The sequence below is a fragment of the Manis pentadactyla genome, chromosome 3, assembly GCF_030020395.1.
Source record: "Manis pentadactyla isolate mManPen7 chromosome 3, mManPen7.hap1, whole genome shotgun sequence".
Lineage (NCBI taxonomy): Eukaryota > Metazoa > Chordata > Mammalia > Pholidota > Manidae > Manis > Manis pentadactyla.
Window position 1 is genome coordinate 110,025,581 of NC_080021.1, and position 22,632 is coordinate 110,048,212.

Genomic DNA, 22,632 nt, shown 5'->3' on the forward strand with positions numbered 1-22,632 from the left:
CCCAGAAAACTATACACTCCAGAGTCTGCACGCCCTTTGCAGGTGCCCTTGAGCCCCGGGAGTCCATACAGGACACTGAAGATGCCCCAGGCCACAGCTAGCAGCAGCCTGCAGGGGATGAGATGGGATGAGCCCAGTCAGCCATCAGCCCTGCTGTGTCAACAAGCCACTTAAAACGGTGGTGATGGGAAGCCTAGATGGTCAAATAGAAAAAGAACATTTATTTGTTTTCAACAAGCCAGGCGCACGTGCAGGGATAACAGGTCACCTAGTTATCCTCACAATAACCTACTGGGCAGCTACCATTATTCCCCAGTTTCGAGTTGAGGAATGGAGAAAATTCTGTGGTTTTTCACGTTCAGTCTTTCCGCTCATCAAAAATTTTCTGTTTTGAGAAAAATCCTGCATTGGGCTGAGTTTAGATGTGCAGCGAAACAGAAATAATGATGGCTGTGAATTTTACATTGCTACTTCCCCTGTACATTCCCTGGACTCACCGAAACAGGCTCCCAGCCTCCTGCTGCCCTGCACTGCCCTTCTTTCCCTCCCCGCACTGCGGCCCACCCAGCAGTCCTGCTCCAAGACCGCCCTGTGCGGTGGCCAGGCCTGCGTGGCTGTGGCTCGTTACCGAAGGGCAGTGAGCTGCCAGGCCTGACTGACGCCTCGGCCCGCGGGCCTCTCCTGCCCGCTGCTGCCTGGCCCCTTGCTGCTGCCCGGGTGGCTCCCGACCTGGGTGAGGCTGACTGGAGCTGCTGCCAATGACTCAGTTCATGAAGATAAATGACTGTTTTTGTTTTACCTCTCAACTGCCCCTTTGGAGGCCCCCAAGACGGGAGTCTGCACGAGGTCTTGATTAGGGAGGTGGTGGGGCTGAGGGCATCCTCCGAAGATCACAGTTTAAAGGGCCAGTGGTGGCCACTGCCACCAAACCCTCTCTCCAGGGAACTTGACCTCATTTCAATTCTTAGAGAAAAATGGTATCTTTGTGGGCCTTTTATCAAATCACATGCCCCAGTGTGCTCTGGGGATCTTAATGGCTGTCAAATTTAGGCAATTTGCACTTAGCAGACCATTTCCAAGCCCTGAAACGACAGAGCTTTAAAAAGGCATTCTATCTGATGGTGAGAGGTCGTAGAAATTAACAGTGTGACATCATGACTGAGTGATTGAACAAGAGGACCCAATTTCATCAGTTCCTAAAGCCTTTCCTGCATGTTTTCTGGACTCTCTGCCCATTGGGGATGCATTTCAACTAAACAACCCAAATTAGAGTTTATTGCCTGTGGCCTTGCTCATCTCCTCTGGTTTTCTTCTAGACACTAACCGTGGGGACCTCGCCTGCTCAGCACCTTGCTGCTGTCCCCCTGCAGGCTCCGCCTCCCGCTTCCAGGAACTGGCGCGCTGGTGCGCTCTGTGGTTGAAGAAACGTTTTCCTGACACATTAGATCCTCTGTAAGTTCCTTCAAAACTATGTATTTGCCTGGTTATTAGAAAGCACTGTGCACTTTGTTCTCCAGGAAAGCAAACTTTGCTGTGATGAGGGAGAAAATAATTTGTAAAATACTCAAACCCTTTCTTGCCTTTAACACAGTATTTGTTTAAACAACATAGCACAACATTTATTTTTACTTTATTATTATTTTTTTACTAAGGCACATGACATATAGAAATACTGAAGTACAAAATTCAAATCTCTGCATAAGATTTTTAAAATAACTATTTTGGAAAACGAAGGTGAACATCATCTTCCAGAATATTCAGGTTTTAGCTTGTTTTTTCTTTTGGACCAGTTCAACCAGCAACTTGTATCTAGCGATACAGTCTTCCTGTGGAAAGAGAAAAAGGTGAGGTTACTTCCCCTGGAGGCCTGAGCTCTGCGGGCTGGGCCACCCAGCTGGGGGCGCTCTCCCCCTGCTCCCTGCAGCGCCTGCCTGTCATTTCCCAGGTGAGTGCCCTGGTCCCAGGCAGATGAGGCCAGGGGCGAGGGACAGGTCGTCAAGACTGTCAGCTCGCTAATTATCAGAATTACTTCACAATTTCGCTGTTCCATCACAGCGCGTCACTTCAGAGAAGCCTCGGTATTACAGTCGGGGTTTGCCTCTCCCTCCGGGCGGCTGGGCCTTCCTGGGGGGGCAGTCAGCCAGGACCCCGGGACCGGCAGGGGTGAGCTGGGCCCTCCCGCCTCAGCCTCAGCCCTCTGCCTGGCAGGCAGGCTAAGCAAGCTCCTAGCTTCCCTGCAACTGTCCCTCCAGGGCTGCCGCAGGCGGACAGCAGGCGTTCATGCTCCTCTTCCTAGGATCTTGGCTGAGTGCTGTGATGAGGGTCCCTGCTAGTAAGTGCCTTTTCTACATCTCCAAAGGCTACTTGCCCTGGAGTTTTAAAAAGTATCGCCTTTCCTTAATAGTTCTGCTGCCTGCCTGCGAGGCCAAGGCTCCTCCTTTGGGCCCAGAATCGCCAGCAGCTCACAGGCCGCTTACAGGAAGTACCCCCATGGCAGGTGAGCCAGCTGGCGACCCCTCCTAGATCTGCGGCTAACATCCGGGCTCAAAGGGAACCCAGCGGGACAGTAAAGGTGCTGCTCATGTCTGCTCGGAACAGGAGGTTTGCAAACCCTGAGGCAACGAGGTTCTTACTATCTTAGGGACCCATAGTTCGGGCTCCAACATTTGAAGCCAGTGTCAATTCAATTCATCACACATGTAAATGCCTGTGTCGTGACAAACGTAGAGAAATTCAGGAAAAAAAAAATTACTTCTGGCAAACCAGTTGGATAGGCTGGGAGGAATGTGTTTCTCGAGTAGATCAACTGCTAATGGTTTATTTTTCTCCCCAGGAATTCTCAACTTCCACCATTTTAACGTAGGGGATAGATAACTAGACCTACACACCCTGGGACATTCATAGCCACAAGCTAGATTTTCCAACATAGAATTTCAATTAAAAAAAAAAAAGTAGATGAAAATGTGCCCAGAGGCTACTGAGTGATGGGCACAGGCGGGGCAGCCGCGGGCCCTCTGATTTCTCAGCGTCCCCGGTGCTGCAGGAGAAAGGGGACAGCTATCAGGAGGGACGCCCAGGAGGCTGCGTCAAGGCCGGCTGGGTCGGAAAGCCCACACCGGGAAGCTCCAGGCCCGAACGCGCAGAGCCCGAAGGCAAAGACCGGGGTGAGGAGCTGGCTTCCCACGGGGGCCTGCCGTCCTGCCACCTCTCTGGAGTTTACTGAGAACTATCTGCAGAGGCCCTGAAGCCGACACGAAGAGCAATACACAGGCAGAAAAGTTAATTATAAAGGGTCAGGGCTAAGGGGGAAGACGAATCCTAAAGGTCATTCTGGGGCCCCCCCACCGACAGACCCTGGCTCCAGAGCTCAGTGCCGACACCCACCGCATCCGTTCAGAGCCCCAAGGGGCCCGAGATTTTGAGAAACTTCTCTCTGGTTCAGGGGAGCCCCCGGAGCTGAGGTGCGCCGGCCTGTGCGCATGGTGACGGGGCACTGCCCGGCCACCCCTGCGCCTCTCAGACTGCTCAAGTAGCGCGAGGGCTCCCGAGGTTGGCAGGCTGTTGTCTGAAATGTATGTTCTCTACGTGGAATTTTCTCTGAGAGAACCCCACGGGTGTGTGCTGTCACACTTGGGCTCCTGCCTGGTGCGGGGCGGAGCAGGGAGAGGGGGGCGCGCCGGGCCAGCCCCGTCTCCCCGCCTCACTCACCTTACTCCTGGAAGGGACGCATCTGGCGATCTTGTCCCAGCGGTCAGGGGATCCCCGTGGGTATTGCTGTAATGCTAGCTCTAGAAGTTTCTGCTGATTCTGAGTCCACGGCTCCTCGGCAGCACGAGTTCCCTCCTTTCTCTGGCTCTCCTCACCGCTGGATTCATTTTGTTCCACCATATCAAAGTCCCTCTGCCTCCTTCCTCTGACCCTCTCCTGTGGCTGCAGCGGGGGCGCTGCCTCGGGCAGCCTGGCGCTCCGCCTGCGCAGCCGGCCCTCCGAGACCACGGCACCCTCCACGTCCGCGTCCTCCGCCTGCGGGTGCCCTGCGTCCTGCACGTCCTCCGCCTGCTCCGCGGCCTCCCGCTGGGTGAGGAAGCTATCTGGCAAGGCCGCGCTGGTCCTGGAATTCCAGGCCGTGGACTTGAGCTCGGAGAGTCTCACCAAACCTGGGGGAAGGGGTGCATCACAGGCATGAAGGGCAAGCGGTTCAGGTGAAAGGTGCAGCGGCGGCTGCGGGGCTTCACTTAACCCGCCATTCCAGAAAGGCAGGCGCTCCTATTCCAACTTTCCAGAGGAGGAAATTAGGTCTCAGAAAACAGCAGGGGTGGGATTTGAACCCAGTTCTTTCTGATGTCATCTTCGTCCTCTTATACCCACTCTGAGGAATAGTGGGTATAAACAGCATCAGAGGTGATCAAAGAATGCAAAAGATCTTTGGGAAGGAATAAAACCTGATACTGTGTAGGAAAGGGGGCTGCGCTTCGCAATCCTGGGCCACCCTTACGCATGAGCATAACTAGAGCGAATTCCTAGGCGGGCGAGCTGCCAACAAGGAGGATGCTTTCTGCTCAGGCTCGAAGCTGCTTCTGCTGCACCCACTGTCCCCCACCAGGCCTCATCCAACAAGGGGGACGAATGCCAACACTCAGCCCCAGGGGGACCCCCCTGGCCTGGACACGTAGCCCCCCACTGCCAGTGCCCATCCAGTCCAGGCCGGTTCACTTCTCACACCACACTGCCTTTTCAAGAGGACATTTTTGGAAAATGTCTTGGAGGCAGGCTTCTTCCACATAATACCTCCCTGCCTGTTTCTGACTCCACACCCTGCCAAATAACCTTACTGGGAGAAGAGGAATCTGGAAGGACCCCTTCCCTACACCTTGCCGAATCTGTGCCAACTTTTCCCTGGGGATGACTTTCTGGGATCTGTTTGCTGGCCCCTGGCTTGCTCAGCAGGTTTACTCTCCCTAGGACCTGTGTTTACTTTAAGTAGGAGGGTTCAGTTTTTCTTCCTTCCTGGTTCCATGCGAACAAGTATGGACTCTAACAAAAGTCCAGTTAGTACTGGCAACAGCTTTTGAGAAACAGATCCTTGGGAAAGCTGTTCTGAAGGACGGTGGTTGTGCTGGCAAGGGCTGGACAGTGCAGGGAAACCACACAGTGTGTCTGTGGTCAGCAGGCTGGCTTTGCCCTGCGTGTTTCCTTGTCCCCAATTCAGAGAACAAGGTTTTGAGACTTCTTGACACTTATTAAATACATCTTAGCACCCACTGTATGTGCAGGGCTGGACTGGCTAGTTAGTGTCTGTCATTCCACCCCTTTAGAGAGGTGACAAATAGAGTTCCCTGGGCAAGAGGACTACGTCATCAGACTGAAAGAAGTTAGGAAAGGGGTTTATTTGGAAGAAAGTCCTCAGAGTTTGATGGGGTGAACTGGCACTGACTCACCTGGGGGGCAGGTCACTGAATCCTTCAGCTGCTTGGCTTTGCTTGTCACCTGTTTCAAAATATAAAAGCAAAGGAAATCTTATTTTCCACATATTTCTTGTAGGTTAGATAACCTGGTTCAGGTAAAGTCTGTGTGAATGAACAGGTTTACTGAATCCTAGGTCAGGAAGGACCCTCAGTCATCAGTCTAACCCATTTATTTAACCAACAAGGAAATTGAAGACCAGAGATTAAATGACTTGCATAAAAATATCCATCTACTCAGGGGCAGTCAGAACCAGAACTCAGATCACTGGACGACTTCTAGCTCAACAACAGCGCCATTACACTAGGCTGTCTCTTAAAATATACCATACAAACAGGTCATGCTTTTTAGTTAGAATTCCTGAAAGACAGGGTGGGTAAAATTGAAACATTTCCGGAATTTCTCGCCTGGCTTTGGTGCATCTGCATATCAACAAGTGTTCAGAGGTGTAAACAAGTAGGCTTTAGTGCATTTGCATCTTTCCTCAGGGGTGGAGAAGTTCATCTCCGTATCAATGGGTGATTACCTGGACAACAGAGGGCTTATCTGTACCTGAGAGGTGAGGGGAGAGCCAGTGTGGTTGCTGCTTGAGCAGAGAAGGAAGACCGTCTGGGACTGCAGTTTGTGAGCAGTAAATGGGTTTTAAACTTTATTTCTCCCTTTGACTGATTTTGGTTTTTAGGGGTATTTTGCCCTGGGATTTCCTTTCTCTGGACTTACAGACAGTATTTTTCTTCACTGGAGAATATTATACCAGTGGGTGGTATAAACAGTGGGGAAACTTACTCTTAAGCTAATGATGTTATAATATAGAAGTCTGCCTTTTCTTTGCATCCTAGAAAGAAACTCTTAGGAACATGTAAGATCGACGTGAGAGGGAGAATGTCCTGGTGAAGCAGGTGGCCGGGCCTGAGAAGCATGAGACATTCACACGTGAGTCTGCATCCACAGAGACAGTTCTGTTTTGTGGCAATTATTTTTTTTCTCTGCATAAATGGTATATTGCATGTCTCATTCTATAACTTGCTTTTTTCATTTAACAATGTTGTGGAGATCTACATAGAGATCTCCCTTTTAAAAATTAACATAAAACTTACATAGAGGGGAATTTACAGATTTTAAATGTACAATCCAATGAGTTTTGACCCCCCCTCAAAAAGCACCCATATAACCAAGATTCTAGTAAAATCACAGAACATCCCCAATTTCCTCAGAAAGTGCCCTTGTGTCCCTAGATCAGTCTCCACTCTGCTATAGAGAAGACAACTGTTCTAATTTCTATTATATATATATTTTTAAATATGGGGTTAAAATTAGTTAAAAACATTAAAAAAGGAGTTAATTGCCTCAGTGCATTTACCCATAAGCCATCTTTTCATCACTTATTTGAAATGTAAACTTCATTGAAATTATATTCCATAGTGTATGTGGGTGAGTTTTCTATACTTTGTATTGTATCTTATTAATCCATGTGTATTCTTGAGTCAGTATTTCATTGCTTTAATGAAATTTGGAAGCAAAACTTCAGAAAGCATGATTGTTAAGGACTCAGGCAGATCTGCTATTCAGTCTTGGTTCCACCTATTAGCTGGGCACCCTTGAGCAATTTCCAATCCTTTCTCTGTCTCATGCATTACCCTCTGTAATATGTGGATAATATAAACACCATTTGCCTATTGGGGATGGGTTAGCTTGAAATAAGCTCTTTGCATGCTATCTCACAAACATTAAAGACTCAGTAAATACTGCCTATTACAGTTGACATGGAGATTTGCTTTCCAGTCCTACAAAGAGCAAAATTAGAGAAAATAGTTAAAGTTGCTTAGAAATACTCCTCCGTGTTCTTCCCTACCTTCCCTCTCTTCCTCCAGATGACTTCGTATCTTACAGAAAAAAAGAAAATGGAAGTTATCCATGAGCTTGACTTTCACTCAAAATTTGATAACTTTACTATACGTCTGCCCATCTCCTCTCCCAACTTAAGGAAATAAATTGTCTTCCTTCTTCCTGAATCTTCACAGAACTATGCTCTATCAATTTCCTTTGCCTTCGTCTGCAGTGTCTCCCTCCATCACATATGCCCCCCCCCCCCAATCCTTCAAACTGAGCTCAAGTGGTCTCTGCTCTAAGAGACTATCTTCCCTTGAGTTGTCTTTTCTATTTCACTTGGCGTCTCTGAATGTTCCTTCGCGGGCCCTTCCTATGTACTACTGCCTCTGGTCCCAAGTATAATGTTCCTTAACATTCTGTCCTTGCCAACCACGTGTTCTTTCTATTTTCTTCTTTGGTGTCTCATATGACCTTGGTTCAGTTAATACCTTAGAAAAGAAATGATTAACCTGTATCTTGGGCCTTGACCTTCACCATGGAATGCTAGTCTCACAGAAATTGGCCATATAATGGTTGGTCACCAGATCTGAAAAGGCCTTTATCTATGTAACAATAAGCTTTCTATGTACCAGGCATTGTTCTAAATAAGATATTGTGTGTACAATGAATAATACATCCAAGATCAAAAGGCTAGCGAGTAGCTGAGCCCAAGCAAGTCAGGCTCTGGAATCTTTGCTCTCAATCATGAAAACATAGTGTCTTTCAAATCCAACTCTGTGATTGCACAGATGGAAAAATGGGCCAAGTTCTCCTTCTGCTCTACTATGTGGTGTCTCTCAATAACTGCTACTAAATTTCTATTCAGAGGTTGCCTGGTTCCTCAAAACAAATCCCAATCTAAACCCTGCTTCTCCTCCCTTTTCCCAATAGCACTATCATCCCAGTCACTGTGGTTCAAAACCTGAGTCCATTGATTTTTGGATTTTTCTCCTTCCCCAACCAGCTGCTTATCCTTCTCATTACCAACTGTCTGATCCCTTCTCTCTTGATCTCCACCACTTGTACTGGTCCTTCATTCTCAACTGACTGAACTAATATGACAGCCTCCTAACTGGTCTCCCATCTACTTATTAATATTTCTTCTAGAATAACATACCCAAGACAGAGTTCTGATCAAATACATTTGGTAGCTTATCACTGACTATATATATAATAAAGTGTTCAATTCTTAAGCAACTGTCAAATTCAAAAGTTCCATGCAAGAAACTCCACAATCTGATCTACTCTTTCCTGTACGGATCCTTCCTTTCAGCAGAACTGATTAATCCTCCCCAAGATAGTCAGAAATTGCCTACCCTGTGCTTTTTGCCCATTGCTAACATTGTCTGAAATGATTTTCCTTTCTTCATCCAATGTCTCCTTACATGTTTGTCCAGAGCCAAGCTGTCCTTACAGATGCTCACATGTGACTTTCTTCTTGCAGACAGCCTGATACCCGCGACCAGCACTGTCACCGGGGACAGCAGACCCCTCTCCTCTGTTTCTACTGTATTTTTTAACATTTAATTTTTTTACATGATCATACAATAAGATTACCTTTTTTCTCTTGTACAGTTCTATGAATTTTAACACATTTATATTCATGTAACTATCACCACACATAGGGTATACAGTAATTTTTATTTTCTGCATCTCTTCTAACAAAATATTTTTGTGATTATTCCAGAATCGTACTGTTCCTTTTTTTTTTTTAAAACGCTTAACTGAGATAAAGTTCACATACCATGTAATTCACCCATCTAAAGTGTATACAATTCAATGGATTTTAATATATTTAGATATGTGCAACCACCATCATGGCCAACTTTAGAATATTTTTGTCACCTCCAAGCCCCTCCACACCCCTACCCTGTAGCTATTATCCTCCGTCCTCCACCCCACCAAGCAGTAAGAACCATGAATCGACGTTCTCTATGAATTTCCACATCTTAGGCTTCCATATGAATGGGATCACATAGTATGTGGATTTCTGTGATTGCCTTCTTTCTCTTAGGAAAATGTTTTCCGGGTTGACCCAAGTTGTAGTATCTATCAGGACTCCATTCCTTTTTGTTGTTGAATAATATTCCATTATATGGATATACCTCTTTTTGCTTATTCATTCATCTGTTGATAAACATTTGTGCTGTTTCCACCTTCAATGAATAATTCTGCTATAAACATTTGTGTATATGTTTTGTGTGCATACATTTTCATTTATCTTAGGTATATACCTTAGAGTGGAATTGCTGAGTCATATAGTAACACTATGTTTGAACTTCGAGGAACTGTTCTTCAATATGACTGCACCATTTTACATTCACACCAGCAGTGAATGGGGCTTCTGATTTCTTTACATCTTTGTTAACACTTGTTATTATCCAACTTTCTGATTCAAGTCATACTTGCATTTTTGATTTGTGTTTCCCTATGATTAATGATACTGAGCATTTTTAAAATTTGAAGTATCATTGATACACAATCTTACATTGGTTTCAAGTATACAACGCAGTGGTTCAACAGTTACCCATATTATTAAATCCTCACCCCTACTAGTGCGGGTACTATCTATTAATGTAGGAAGATGTTACAGAATCACTGGCTATATTTTCCATGCTGTACTACAACCCCATTACCACCTTATATTATGATTGAGAATTTTTGTGCCCTTTTATCCCCCTATGCACCCTAACCCCTCCCTCATGATAACCACCAGTTATTTCTCAGTGTCTATGAGTCTACTGCTGTTTTGTTCATTCTGTTTTGTTTTTACATTCCACAAATAAGTGAAATCATATGGTATTTGTCTTTCTCTACCTGGCATATTTCACTGAGCATAATACCCTTCAGGTCCATTCATGTTGTTGCAAAAGGCAGGATTTCTCTATTTTTATGGCTGAACATTCCATTGTCTATATTCCACTTCTTTATCCATTCATCTATTGGTGGACACTTAGGTTGCTTCCATATCTTGACTATTGTAAATAGTGTGGCAATAAACATAGGGGTGCATATATCTTTTCAGGTCAGGGATTTTGTTTTCTTCAGGTACATTCCTAGAAGTGGAATTGCTGGGTGGAATGGTATTTCTATTTTTAGTTTTTTTGAAGAACCTCCATACTGCTTTTCACAGTGGCTGCACCAATTGACATTCCCACCAGCAGTGTTGGAGGGTTCCCTTTTCTCCACATCCTAACACTTGTTATTTCTTGTCTTTTGGATGCTGGCCATTCTAGCTGCTGTGAGGTGATACCTCATTGTGGTTTTGATTTGCATTTCCCTGATGATTAGCGATGTGGAGCATCTTTTCATGTGCCTGTTGGCCATCTGTGATTCTTCTTTGGAAAAATGTCTGTTCATATCCTCCACCCATTTTTTAATTGGGTCATTTGTTTTTTGGGTGTTGCAGTATATGAGTTCTTTATATATTTTGGATGTTAACTCCTTATCAGATAAATCATTTATGAATATGTTCTCCTATACTGTAGGATGCCTTTCTGTTCTTCTAATGGTGTCCTTTGCTGTACAGAAGCTGTTCATGTAGTCCCCCTTGTTTATTTTTTATTTTGTTTCCCTTGCCTGAGAAGATGTTTCCAGGATACTGAGCACTTTTTCATGTGTTTGTTGGCCATATGTATATCTTCTTTGGAGAAATGTCTATTCATATCCCTTGTCCATTTTTTACTTGGGGGATTTCTCTTTTTATTATTGAGTTATAAAGTGCTCTTTATATACTCTGAATACATGTCTTTTATCAGACAGATAGTTTGCAAATATTTTCTCTCATTCTGAGAGTTGTCTTTTTTCTTTCTAAATGTTATCCTGTGAAGCACAAAAGTTTTTAATTTTGATGGGGTCCAATTAATTTTTTTTCTGTTTTGGTTGCTTGTATTTTTAGTGTCTTATGTAAGAATCCTTTGCAAAATTCAAGGTCATGAGATTACCTTTCAGTTTTCTTCTAAGGGTTTTATACTTTAAACTCTTACAATTAGGGGAATGTTGCCATCTTGACAATTATTGTCTTCTGATCCATGAATGGGATATTTTTCCATTTATTTGATCTTCAATTTCTTTCAAAAATGTTTTGCAATTTTCAGTGTTAAAGTTTGTACTTCTTTGTTAAATTTATCCCTAAGCATTTTTTTTGATATTGTGAATGAAATTTTTTTGTTACTATCATTTTCAGATTCATTGTTAAGTATACAAAAAACAAAATTGAACTAATTTATTCCAGTAGTTTCTTAGTGAATTCCTTAGGATTTTGTACATATAAGATCATGTAATCTGCAAATAGGGTCAGTTTACTTCTTCCTTTTCAGTCTTATTTCCTTTTCTCACCTAACTGCCCTGGCTAGAATCTCCGGTACAGTGTTGAATAGAAATGGTGAGAGTAGACATTCTTATATTGTTCCTGATTTTAACAGGAAAAAACCCCTTTTCACCAGTAAGCATGATGTTAACTGTGGGTTTTTAGTAGATGCTCTATATCTGGCTGAGGCACTTCCCTTTTATTCCTGACTTGTTGAGTGTTTTTATCATGCAAGGGTGTTGGATGTTGTCAAATGTCTCCATTGAGATGATCTTGTATTTTTGTTTTTTATTCTATTGAAATGATGTATTTACTTAACTGATTTTCATCTGTTCAATCAATTTTGCATTCTTGGGTTAAATACTACTTCATCAGGGTGTACAGCTACTTTTATAAGTTGGATTCAGTTTGCTGTATTCTGCTGAGGATTTTAGCATCCACGTTCACAAGAAATATTAGTTTGCAGTTTTCCTGTCATGTCTTTGGTTTGGCATCAGGTTAGTACTGGATTCATAAAATGACTTGAGAAGTATGCACCCTCTCCTATTTGTTTTTTTGGAAGAGTCTGTGCAGTACTGGTATTAATTCTTTTTTAAGTGTTTGGTAGAATCAGGGGTAGAGCCATCTCAGCCTGGGTTTTCCTTTGTGGGTGGGTTTTTATTGCTAATTCAATCTCTATGCTTGTTGTAGGTCTACTTTGGTTGTCTATTTCTTCTTGATTCAGTTTTAATAGTTTGTCTTTCTAGGAATTTGTACATTTCATCTTTATTTATGGATATCTAATTTCTTGGCATACACTTGTTCCCAGGCATTGTATTCCTTTACAGTCCTTTTTACTTATATAAGGTTGTTGTTAATGTCCTTTTTAAAATTTAAGCAATTTGTATATTTTTTTTCTTTCTCTTGGTCAATCTAGCTAAATGTTTGTCAATTTTATTGATATTCCAAAGAATTATTGTTTAGAATTCATTGATTTTTCTCTATTGCTCTTCTAGTCTCTATTTAATTAATCACTGCTCTAGTTTTTATTAATTCCTTTCTTCTGCTTGCTTTAAGTGTAGTTTGTTATCCTTTTTCCATTGTCTGAAGGTAGGTTAGGTTATTGTGATCTTTTTAAAAAAAGGCATTTACAGCTATAAACTGCCCTCTGTGAAATACATTAGCTGCATTCCCTAAGTTTTGGTGTGTGTGTCTTCATTTTAATTCATCTTTAAGAATTTTTATTCCTCTGTGATTTCTTCCTTGACTCATTAATAAAAAAGCCTGCTGTTTTATTTAGATATATTTATTGATTTCACTCAATTTTTTTCCTGTTACTGATTTTTAAATTTTGTTCCTTTGGGATCAGAGTACACACTTTGTATTATTTTTATCCTTTTAAACTTACTGAGGTTTGTCTGATGGCCTAGCAAATGGTCTTTCCTGGAGTATGTTTCATGTGTACTTAAGTCTCAGTGTGACTGGGGAGGGTGCCTGTTCTCCACAAGCAAAAGGAGTCTCAGCCTCCCAGAGCAGATCTCCAGAGCCAGGTATGCAGAATTTCTGAGTGCTTATCCCCTCCCTGCTCCATTCCTCTCCCTCCAGCATGTGGGCTGGCATGGAGTAAGGGCTTAGGTCCCAGTTGTCATGGCTCTGCCACATTACCCTTCTCTGTATGGCCTTCTCTTCTTCACCAGGTTTAGGAGGTCTGTTCTGCAGTCTCCAGGTTGTTTTCAGGGTTAGTTGTACTTGCTTCCTTGGTTTGTATGTGGGAGGAGGTTTCTGCCTTGCCTTCCTATTCCACCATCTTTTCCTGAAGCTCTTCCATGTGTACTTGAAAAGAACATATATTCTGTTGTTGTATGAAGTGTCCTAGAGATGCCTGTTAGGTCTAGTTCATTTATCATATCACTCAATCTTCCTTGTTGATCTTCTGTCTAGTTGTTCTGTCCACTATAAAAGTAGGGGTATTTAAGTTTCCAACTACTATTGTTGAATCATCTATTTCTCTCTTATGTCAGTTATTGCTTAATGTATTTTGGTGCTCTGTTATTAGGTGGCAATGTTTATAATTGCTCTATTTTCCTGGATTGGCCCTGTACATTATCTTTAATAACTTTTTTGTTTTAAAGTCTATATTATGATATTAGTATAGCTACTCCAGCTTTCTTATGGTTGCCATTTGCATGATATTCCTTCTCCCATCCTTTTACTTTGAATCTGGTGTGCCTCCTACAGACCACATATAGATGGATCATGATTTCTTTATCCTGTCTGAAAAATCTGTTTTGATTGGACTGTTTAATCCACTTAACATTTTATGTTACAGTAGATATAGATGGATTTATGTCTGTCATTTTACTTTTTGCTTTTCTGTGTCTTTTTTGGTTCCTCTCTTCCTCCACTATTGCTTTCTTTTGTATAAGTGATTATTTTCTAATGTAGCATTTTAATGTTTTTTTCTATAGTTTTTTGAGCCTTTTCAAAAGAGGTATACATCTTAATTTATGAGAGTTTGCTATTTATACTAGCTTAATTCCAGTAATACAGAAAACATTACTTCTATATAGCTCTGTTCTCTTCCCCTGATACTGTGGTATGATCAGTATATATACTGTATCTTTTTATAAACCATACAATATATTGTTATAATTATTTTTCCATCAGCGTACAAGGGTTTCCTTTTCACATTTTCACCAGCATTTGTTATCTGTTTTTTGATAATAGATACCCTTACAGATGTGAAGTGATATCTCATTGTGGTTTTGGTTTGTGTTTCCCTGATGATTAGTGATATTGAGCATCTTTTAATATGCTGTTGGTCATTTATATATCTTCTTTGGAAAAATGTCTACTTAGGACTTTAGCCCATTTAAAAAAATTTTTTATGCTATTGCATGAGTTCCATATATATATATATATATAAGGGATTTTAACCCTGTATTAGACATACAGTTTGCAAATGTTTTCTCCCATTCTACAGGTTTCCTTTCCATTTTGCTGATGGTGTCCTTGCTGTGCAGAAGCTTTTTAATTTGATGTAGTTTCACTTGCTTATTTTTGCTTTTTTATGCCTTTGCGTTTGGTGTCAAATCCAAAAGCCATCACCAAGACTGATGTCAAGGGGCTGACCCTTTATTTTCTTCTAGGAGTTTTACAGTTTAGGTTATATATTCAATTTGTTAATGCATTCTGAATTATTGTTTATGGTATAATATATGGGTCCAGTTTCATTCTTTTGGTTGTGGCTCATCAGTTTTCCCAGCACCATTTTTTTTAAGGAGACTGTCCTTTCCCCACTGTGTATTTTTGGGTTTTCTGAAAATTAGTTGATCATATACATATGTGTTTATTTCTGGCCTCTCTATTCTGTTCCATTGACCTATGTGTCTGTTTTTAATGCCAGCACCTTACTGTTTTGATTGTCACAGCTTAGTTTGAAATAGGAGAGTGTGGAGTTACCAGCTTCATTTTTCTTTCTCAAGACTGCTTTAACTATTCTTTTGTGGCTCGATAGAAATTTTAGGATTTTTTTTTCCATTTCTGTGAAAAATGCCATTGGAAGTTTGATAGAGGTTATTTTGAATCTATAGCTCACCTGAGTAGTATGGATGCATTAACAATATCAATTTTTCCAACTCATGAGCACAGAATGCCTTTCCATTTATCTGCTTTCAATTTTTTAAAATCAGTGTCTTAATAGTTTTCAGTGTACAGATCTTTCATCTCCTTAAACTTACTCCTAGTATTTTATTCTTTTTGATGCTATTGTAAATGGAATTTTCTTAATTTCTCTTTCTGACAGTTTATTGGTATATAGAAACACAGCTGATTTTGTAAATTGATTTTGTATTCTGCAACCTTACTGAAATAACTTATTAGTTCTATAGTTTTTTTTAGAGGACTCCTTAGGGTTTTCCATATAAATATGGAATCTGCAAATAGGGACACTGGAGGTGACATGGTCATCACCAGATCTACCTCTCTCTCTTAGACCTTGTGACTTTAACGTAGGTACCAGTTTAGTCTTGAATGTTTAGTGTTATTTTTCTCATGTATCTCATTATGAAATTTTCAGTTACTCACTCTGTTTTTATATGATGTACAAAAAATACAGTCTCCAACTTAATGTAGGTTTGTGAAAAGCTATATGCAGGATTTTTTTCCAGCACCTTCTTGGAGAAGACCTACATCCCTACATACAGGTCTCACACAGAAGAGGTTTCTCTTCTTCCCAATATCTGAACAAAAATAATCCTATGGGCTGCTAGCTTAGGTGGACTTTTGGATAATACCCTGTCCGCATGTGTATTAACAGTTAAATGGATTGTAGAGTGGTTGGGAAATTTGTTCCCTATATTCTGATTCCAAATAGAAAACACTTTATCATCTTCTTCTTAATATAGCTATGCCTACATTTATCTTTAAAGTTCTTATAAAATAGGGCCTCTACTACCAAATCTGGGGCATATAAGTTAGGGTGGAATGAATGAAAAAATCTTAAATAGGTTTCATTACTTCTAGTGAAAACACTGATGAACTGGATTTCATTAAAAGTAAAAACCTTTGCACTTCATAAGACACTACTGAGAAAATGAAGAGATAAGCCAGGCTGGGAGAACATATTTGAAAATCATACACCTGATGAAGGACTTAAGTCTATAATATACATAAAGAACAATTACAACTCAGTAATTAGAAAATAACCTAATTAAAATGTGGGAAAAGACTTGAAAAGGTGTTTTACCAATTGAGATATAGCAATGGCTAATTAGCACATAAAAAGATAACTCAGTATCATTACTTATTAGAGGAGTACAAATTCACACTGCAATGAGATACCATAACACTATTAGAATGTTTATAATAAAAAAAGGAAAAAACAAGTGTTGGTGAGGATATGCAGAAACTGGAACCCTCACGTGTTACTGGTAAGAATGTAGAATAGTACAGCCACTTTGAAAAACAATTTGACAGTTTCTATACTTTTCTGAGCTTTTCAAAAAGAGATTGCTCTAGGGTTTACCATCCATCTTAAGAAAATCAGCTTCGATTTATACTAGTGCTATATGGAATTTAATTCCAGTGACATACAGAAATATTACTTCTATGTAGCTCTATCCCCCTCTCCCCTCTTGTGGTTATATTGTATCTATTCATGTTACAAACAATACATTTTTATAATCACTGTTTTACCATCTGTAGTAGTTTACTCAACCCAGTATGGCCTTGCTACCATCCACCCCCTTTGTGCTGTTATTGGCAAATACAGTACACATATATTATCTTTCTATATGTTATAGGTCCAACAATGGCATCATATATCTATTTTATATAATTGCTTTTTAAGTCGGTTAAGAAATGGGGGAAAAAACATGCATTTATACTGTCCTTTATAAATAACTAATCATCTTTACTCGGTTGTGGGAATGAAAACTAGAATAGCCACTATGAGAAATAGTATGGAATGTCCTCAAGAAATTAAAAATACAACTACCATATTATTCAACAATCTCACTTCTGGGTATAGATCCAAAAAAATAAAATCATTATCTCACAGAGATGATCATAGAAACATTATTCACAACAGCCATGGTATGGGAACAACCTAAGTGGCTGTGAACAGATGAATGGATAAAAAAAATGTGGTAACATGCACAAAATGGAGTATTTTTCAGTGGAATAACAACATTCACCCAAAGAAAAATCTACAACCATAAATCCTACATCTAACAAAGCTATTTTCCAGAGGTGAATGTAAAATAAAAACTCCTCAGGATAAACCAAACAGGTTCTTCAGTCTGAAAGAAAGTGACCCCAGATGGTAATCCAAATCCACATGAAAAAATAAAGAGCACCAGTGAAGGTAATATTCTTAAAAAATTAAACTTTATAACCTAGCAGTTCCACTTGTAGGGATCTAACCAAAAGAAACAAAAACATATATCTGTACAAAGATTTCTATGCTAATATTCATGTTAGCATTATTAATAACTAAAAATTGGAAAAAAAGTGGAAATGATCCAAATGACAAACTACTAGAGAATGGATAAACAAAATGTGGTATTATCCATACAATTGAGCAATAAAAAGAAATAGATTAACTACATGCTACAACGTGGATGAACTTCAAACAACTTCTGCTGAGTGAAAGAAGCCAGATGCAAAAGCATAAATTGTATACTTATGATTTCATTTATATGTAATTTCCAGAAAAGGAAATTTATATATATAGAAAACAGATCAGTGGTTGATGGAGTTGAGAGAATGGAAGTGGGGAATGATAGAAAATTGAGTTGAAACTTTTTGTGTGATGAAATATGTCTAAAACTGAATTGTGATGATTGCGTAACCTCCAGGTTTACTAAAAATCACTGAATTGTACACATAAAATGGGTAAATTTTGTATAAATTATACTTTGAATTTTTGTATAACATGAGATCCACTCTCAGCAGATTTTTAAGTGTACCATATAACATTAACTACAAGCACAATGTTGTACAGCAGATCTCTAGGACTTACTCAGCTTGCATAACTGCATCCTTAAACCCTTTGAACAGCAACTCATCTTCTCCCCACCCTCTAAGCCCCTGGAAACCACCATTCTATTTTTTGCTCCTATGAGTTTGACTAGTTTAGATGACCTCATGTAAGTGGACTCATGCAGTCTTTGTCTTTTGGTGAACAGGTTATTTCACTTATGTTTCCTACGTTCATCCACATTCTCAAATACGGCAGAATTTCCTTTTTTATGGCTGAAAAATACTCCATTCCAGATAAACCAAAATTTATCCATTCATCTGTGGTGGACATGTAGGGTGTACATATATCTCAATGATTGTGAGCATTGCATATATCTCTTAGAGATCCTGATTTCACTTCTTTTTTGCTATAAATCCAGAAGTGGGATTGCTTCTATTTTTAATTTTTTTGAGACATCTTCATACTGTTTTCCATAATGACCGTACCATTTTACATTCCTGCCAAACATGTGCAAGGTTTTCAAGTTCTCTACATCCTTGCCAACACTTACTTTTCTGTTTTGCTAGTGGCCATCCTGACAGGTGTGAGGTGGTATCTCACTGTGGCTTTGATTTGCATTTCCCTGACGACTAGTGACGTATGTTGAACATATTTTAATGTACCTGTTGACCATCTGTATGTCTTCTCTTGCCCATTTTTTTAATCCCTTTTTCTGAAATCAGGAAGTTTGATGTCTCCAGCTTTGCTCTTTCTCAAGATTGCTTTGGATATTTGGGTTCCTTTGTGGTTCCATACAAATTTTAGGCTTGTTTTACTGTTTCTATAAATGAATAAGGCTTTTATAATAAAACTTTTCAAGGAGAATGAGGTAGGCCTCTATATATTGAAATGGAAGGATTTTAAGGTAAAATATTTTGACTTAAAATTAGTTTTAAAAACCAAGGTAATACATGTACATAGTTAAAAAAAAAAACAAAACAGGGAGCCAAGATGGCGGCGTGAGTAGAGCAGCGGAAATCTCCTCCCAAAACAACATATATCTATGAAAATATAACAAAGACAACCCTTCCTAGAATAAAGACCAGAGGACACAGGACAACATCCAGACCACATCCGCACCTGAGAGAACCCAGCGCCTCGCGAAGGGGGTAAGATACAAGCCCCGGCCCCGCGGGAGCCGAGCGCCCCTCCCCACAGCTCCCGGCGGGAGAAGAGCAGGCAGAGCGGGAGGGAGACGGAGCCCAGGGCTGCCGAACACCCAGCCCCAGCCATCCGGGCCAGAGTGCAGACACAGTGCGTGCACGGGACCCTGGATACTAGGGAAATAGGGTAGCAAAAATGGTGAGAGGGTACCGGAGGCCTGGTGCCGGAGGACATAAAAACAGCTAGCGACCATTTTTTTTTTTTTTTCTGTTTTGTTTTGGTGAGCGCTTTTTGGAAGTCTTAAAGGGATAGGGACCCAAATACTAGGGAAACAAGGCAGCAAGACCACTGAGCAGATGCCTGAGGCTGGCGCCGGAGAATAAAGATGAACGAGTGGCCATTATTTATTTATTTATTTATTTATTTAATTAAAAAAAATTTTTCCTTTTTTGTGGTTGTTTTGTTTTGGCAGGTGCTTCTTGGAAGTCTAAAAGCGGCAGGGCGGGACACTTAATCCAGAGGTAGGGAATCCGGGGATCTCTGGGCTCCCTAACCCCTGGGTTGCAGGGAGCAGGGAGGCCCCTTATGGAGATAAATAGCCTCCCAGCAGCTCCCGCTCCAACGCGACTCCACCACTTTGGAGTAGCTGCCCGAGCCAGGCCACGCCCACAGCAACAGCGGAGATAAACTCCATAGCAGCCGGGCAGGAAGCAGAAACCCTGTCTGCGCGCAGCTGCGCAGCACAAGCCACTATGGGTCGCTGTTCTCCCAGGAGACGAGGGCCACAAACCAACAACAAGGGAAGTTCTTCCAGCCGTCACTCATCCCAGCTCTGCAAACTATTCCTATCACCATGAAAAGGCAAAACTACAGGCAGACAAAGATCACAGAGACAACACCAGAGAAGGAGACAGACCTAACCAGTCCTCCTGACAAAGAATTCAAAATAAAAATCATAAACATGCTGACAGAGATGCAGAGAAATATGCAAGAAATATGGGATGAAGTCCGGAGGGAGATCACAGATGCCAGAAAGGAGATTACAGAAATGAAACAAACTCTGGAAGGGTTTATAAGCAGAATGGATAGGATGCAAGAGGCCATTGATGGAATTGAAACCAGAGAACAGGAATGCATAGAAGCTGACATAGAGAAAGATAAAAGGATCTCCAGGATGAAACAATATTAAGAGAACTGTGTGACCAATCTAAAAGGAACAACATCCGTATTATAGGGGTACCAGAAGAAGAAGAGAGAGGAAAAGGGATGGAAAGTATCTTGGAAGAAGTAATTGCTGAAAACTTCCCCAAACTGGGGGAGGAAATAATCGAACAGACCACGGAAATACACAGAACCCCCAACACAAAGGATCCAAGGAGGACAACACCAAGACACATAATAGTTAAAATGGCAAACATCAAGGACAAGGAAAGAGTTTTAAAGGCAGCTAGAGAGAAAAAGGTCACCTATAAAGGAAAACCCATCAGGCTAACGTCAGACTTCTCGACAGAAACCCTACAGGCCAGAAGAGAATGGTGTGATATATTTAATGCAATGAAACAGAAGGGCCTTGAACCAAGGATACGGTATCCAGCACGACTATCATTTAAATATGATGGTGGGATTAAACAATTCCCAAACAAAAGCTGAGGGAATTTGCTTCCCACAAACCACCTCTACAGGACATCTTACAGGGACTGCTCTAGATGGGAGCACTCCTAGAAAGAGCACAGCACAAAACATCAAACATATGAAGAATTGAGGAGGAGGAATAAGAAGGGAGAGAAGAAAAGAATCTCCAGACAGTGTATATAACAGCTCAAAAAGTGAGCTAAGTTAGGCAGTAAGATACTAAAGAGGCTAACCTTGAACCTTTGGTAACCACGAATTTAAAGCCTGCAATTGCAATAAGTACATATCTTTCAATAGTCACCCTAAATGTAAATGGACTGAATGCACCAACCAAAAGACACAGAGTAATAGAATGGATAAAAAAGCAAGACCTATTTATATGCTGCTTACAAGAAACTCACCTCAAACCCAAAGACATGTACAGACTAAAAGTCAAGGGATGGAAAAACATATTTCAGGCAAACAACAGCGAGAAGAAAGCAGGGGTTGCAGTACTAATATCAGACAAAATAGACTTCAAAACAAAGAAAGTAACAAGACATAAAGAAGGACACTACATAATGATAAAGGGCTCAGTCCAACAAGAGGATATAACCATTCTAAGTATATATGCACCCAACACAGGAGCTCCAGCATATGTGAAACAAATACTAACAGAACTAAAGGGGGAAATAGACTGCAATGCATTCATTCTAGGAGACTTCAACACACCACTCACCCCAAAGGATAGATCCACCGGACAGAAAATAAGTAAGGACATGGAAGCACTGAACAACACAGTAGAGCAGATGGACCTAATAGACATCTACAGAACTCTACATCCAAAAGCAACAGGATATACATTCTTCTCAAGTGCACATGGAACATTCTCCAGAATAGACCACATACTAGGCCACAAAAAGAGCCTCAGTAAATTCCAAAAGATTGAAATCCTACCAACCAACTTTTCAGACCACAAAGGCATAAAACTAGAAATAAACTGTACAAAGAAAGCAAAAAGGCTCACAAACACATGGAGGCTTAACAACACGCTCCTAAATAATCAATGGATCAATGACCAAATAAAAATGGAGATCCAGCAATATATGGAAACAAATGACAACAACAACACTAAGCCCCAACTTCTGTGGGACACAGCAAAAGCAGTCTTAAGAGGAAAGTATATAGCAATCCAAGCATATTTAAAACACGAAGAACAAACCCAAATGAATGGTCTAATGTCACAATTATCGAAATTGGAAAAAGAAGAACAAATGAGGCCTAAGGTCAGCAGAAGGAGGGACATAATAAAGATCAGAGAAGAAATAAATAAAATTGAGAAGAATAAAACAATAGCAAAAATCAATGAAACCAAGAGCTGGTTCTTCAAGAAAATAAACAAAATAGATAAGCCTCTAGCCAGACTTATTAAGAGGAAAAGAGAGTCGGCACAAATCAACAGTATCAGAAACGAGAAAGGAAAAATCACGATGGTCACTACAGAAATACAAAGAATTATTAGAGAATACTATGAAAACCTATATGCTAAAAAGCTGGGAATCCTAGGAGAAATGGACAACTTCCTAGAAAAATACAACCTTCCAAGACTGACCCAGAAAGAAACAGAAAATCTAACCAGACCAATTACCAGCAACGAAATTGAAGCGGTAATTTAAAAACTACCAAAGAACAAAACCCCCGGGCCAGATGGATTTACCTCGGAATTTTATCAGACATACAGGGAAGACATAGTACCCATTCTCCTTAAAGTTGT

General features: G+C 40.9%; 1 protein-coding gene across 1 annotated transcript in view; it reads right to left on the bottom strand.

The window, feature by feature from the left end:
• Nucleotides 1–1,613: 1,613 nt before the first annotated feature.
• Nucleotides 1,614–22,632, bottom strand: part of DNAJC1 (DnaJ heat shock protein family (Hsp40) member C1) — a 245,794-nt gene continuing 224,775 nt past the window's right edge. Inside the window, exons 10-12 of the mRNA XM_036880914.2 lie at nucleotides 5,439–5,487; nucleotides 3,709–4,157; nucleotides 1,614–1,826 (exon numbers count right to left, since the gene is read on the bottom strand). Of these exons, the coding sequence (XP_036736809.2) occupies nucleotides 1,758–1,826; nucleotides 3,709–4,157; nucleotides 5,439–5,487 (567 nt within the window). The 3' untranslated portion in view covers nucleotides 1,614–1,757. The remainder of the gene's footprint in view (nucleotides 1,827–3,708; nucleotides 4,158–5,438; nucleotides 5,488–22,632) is intronic.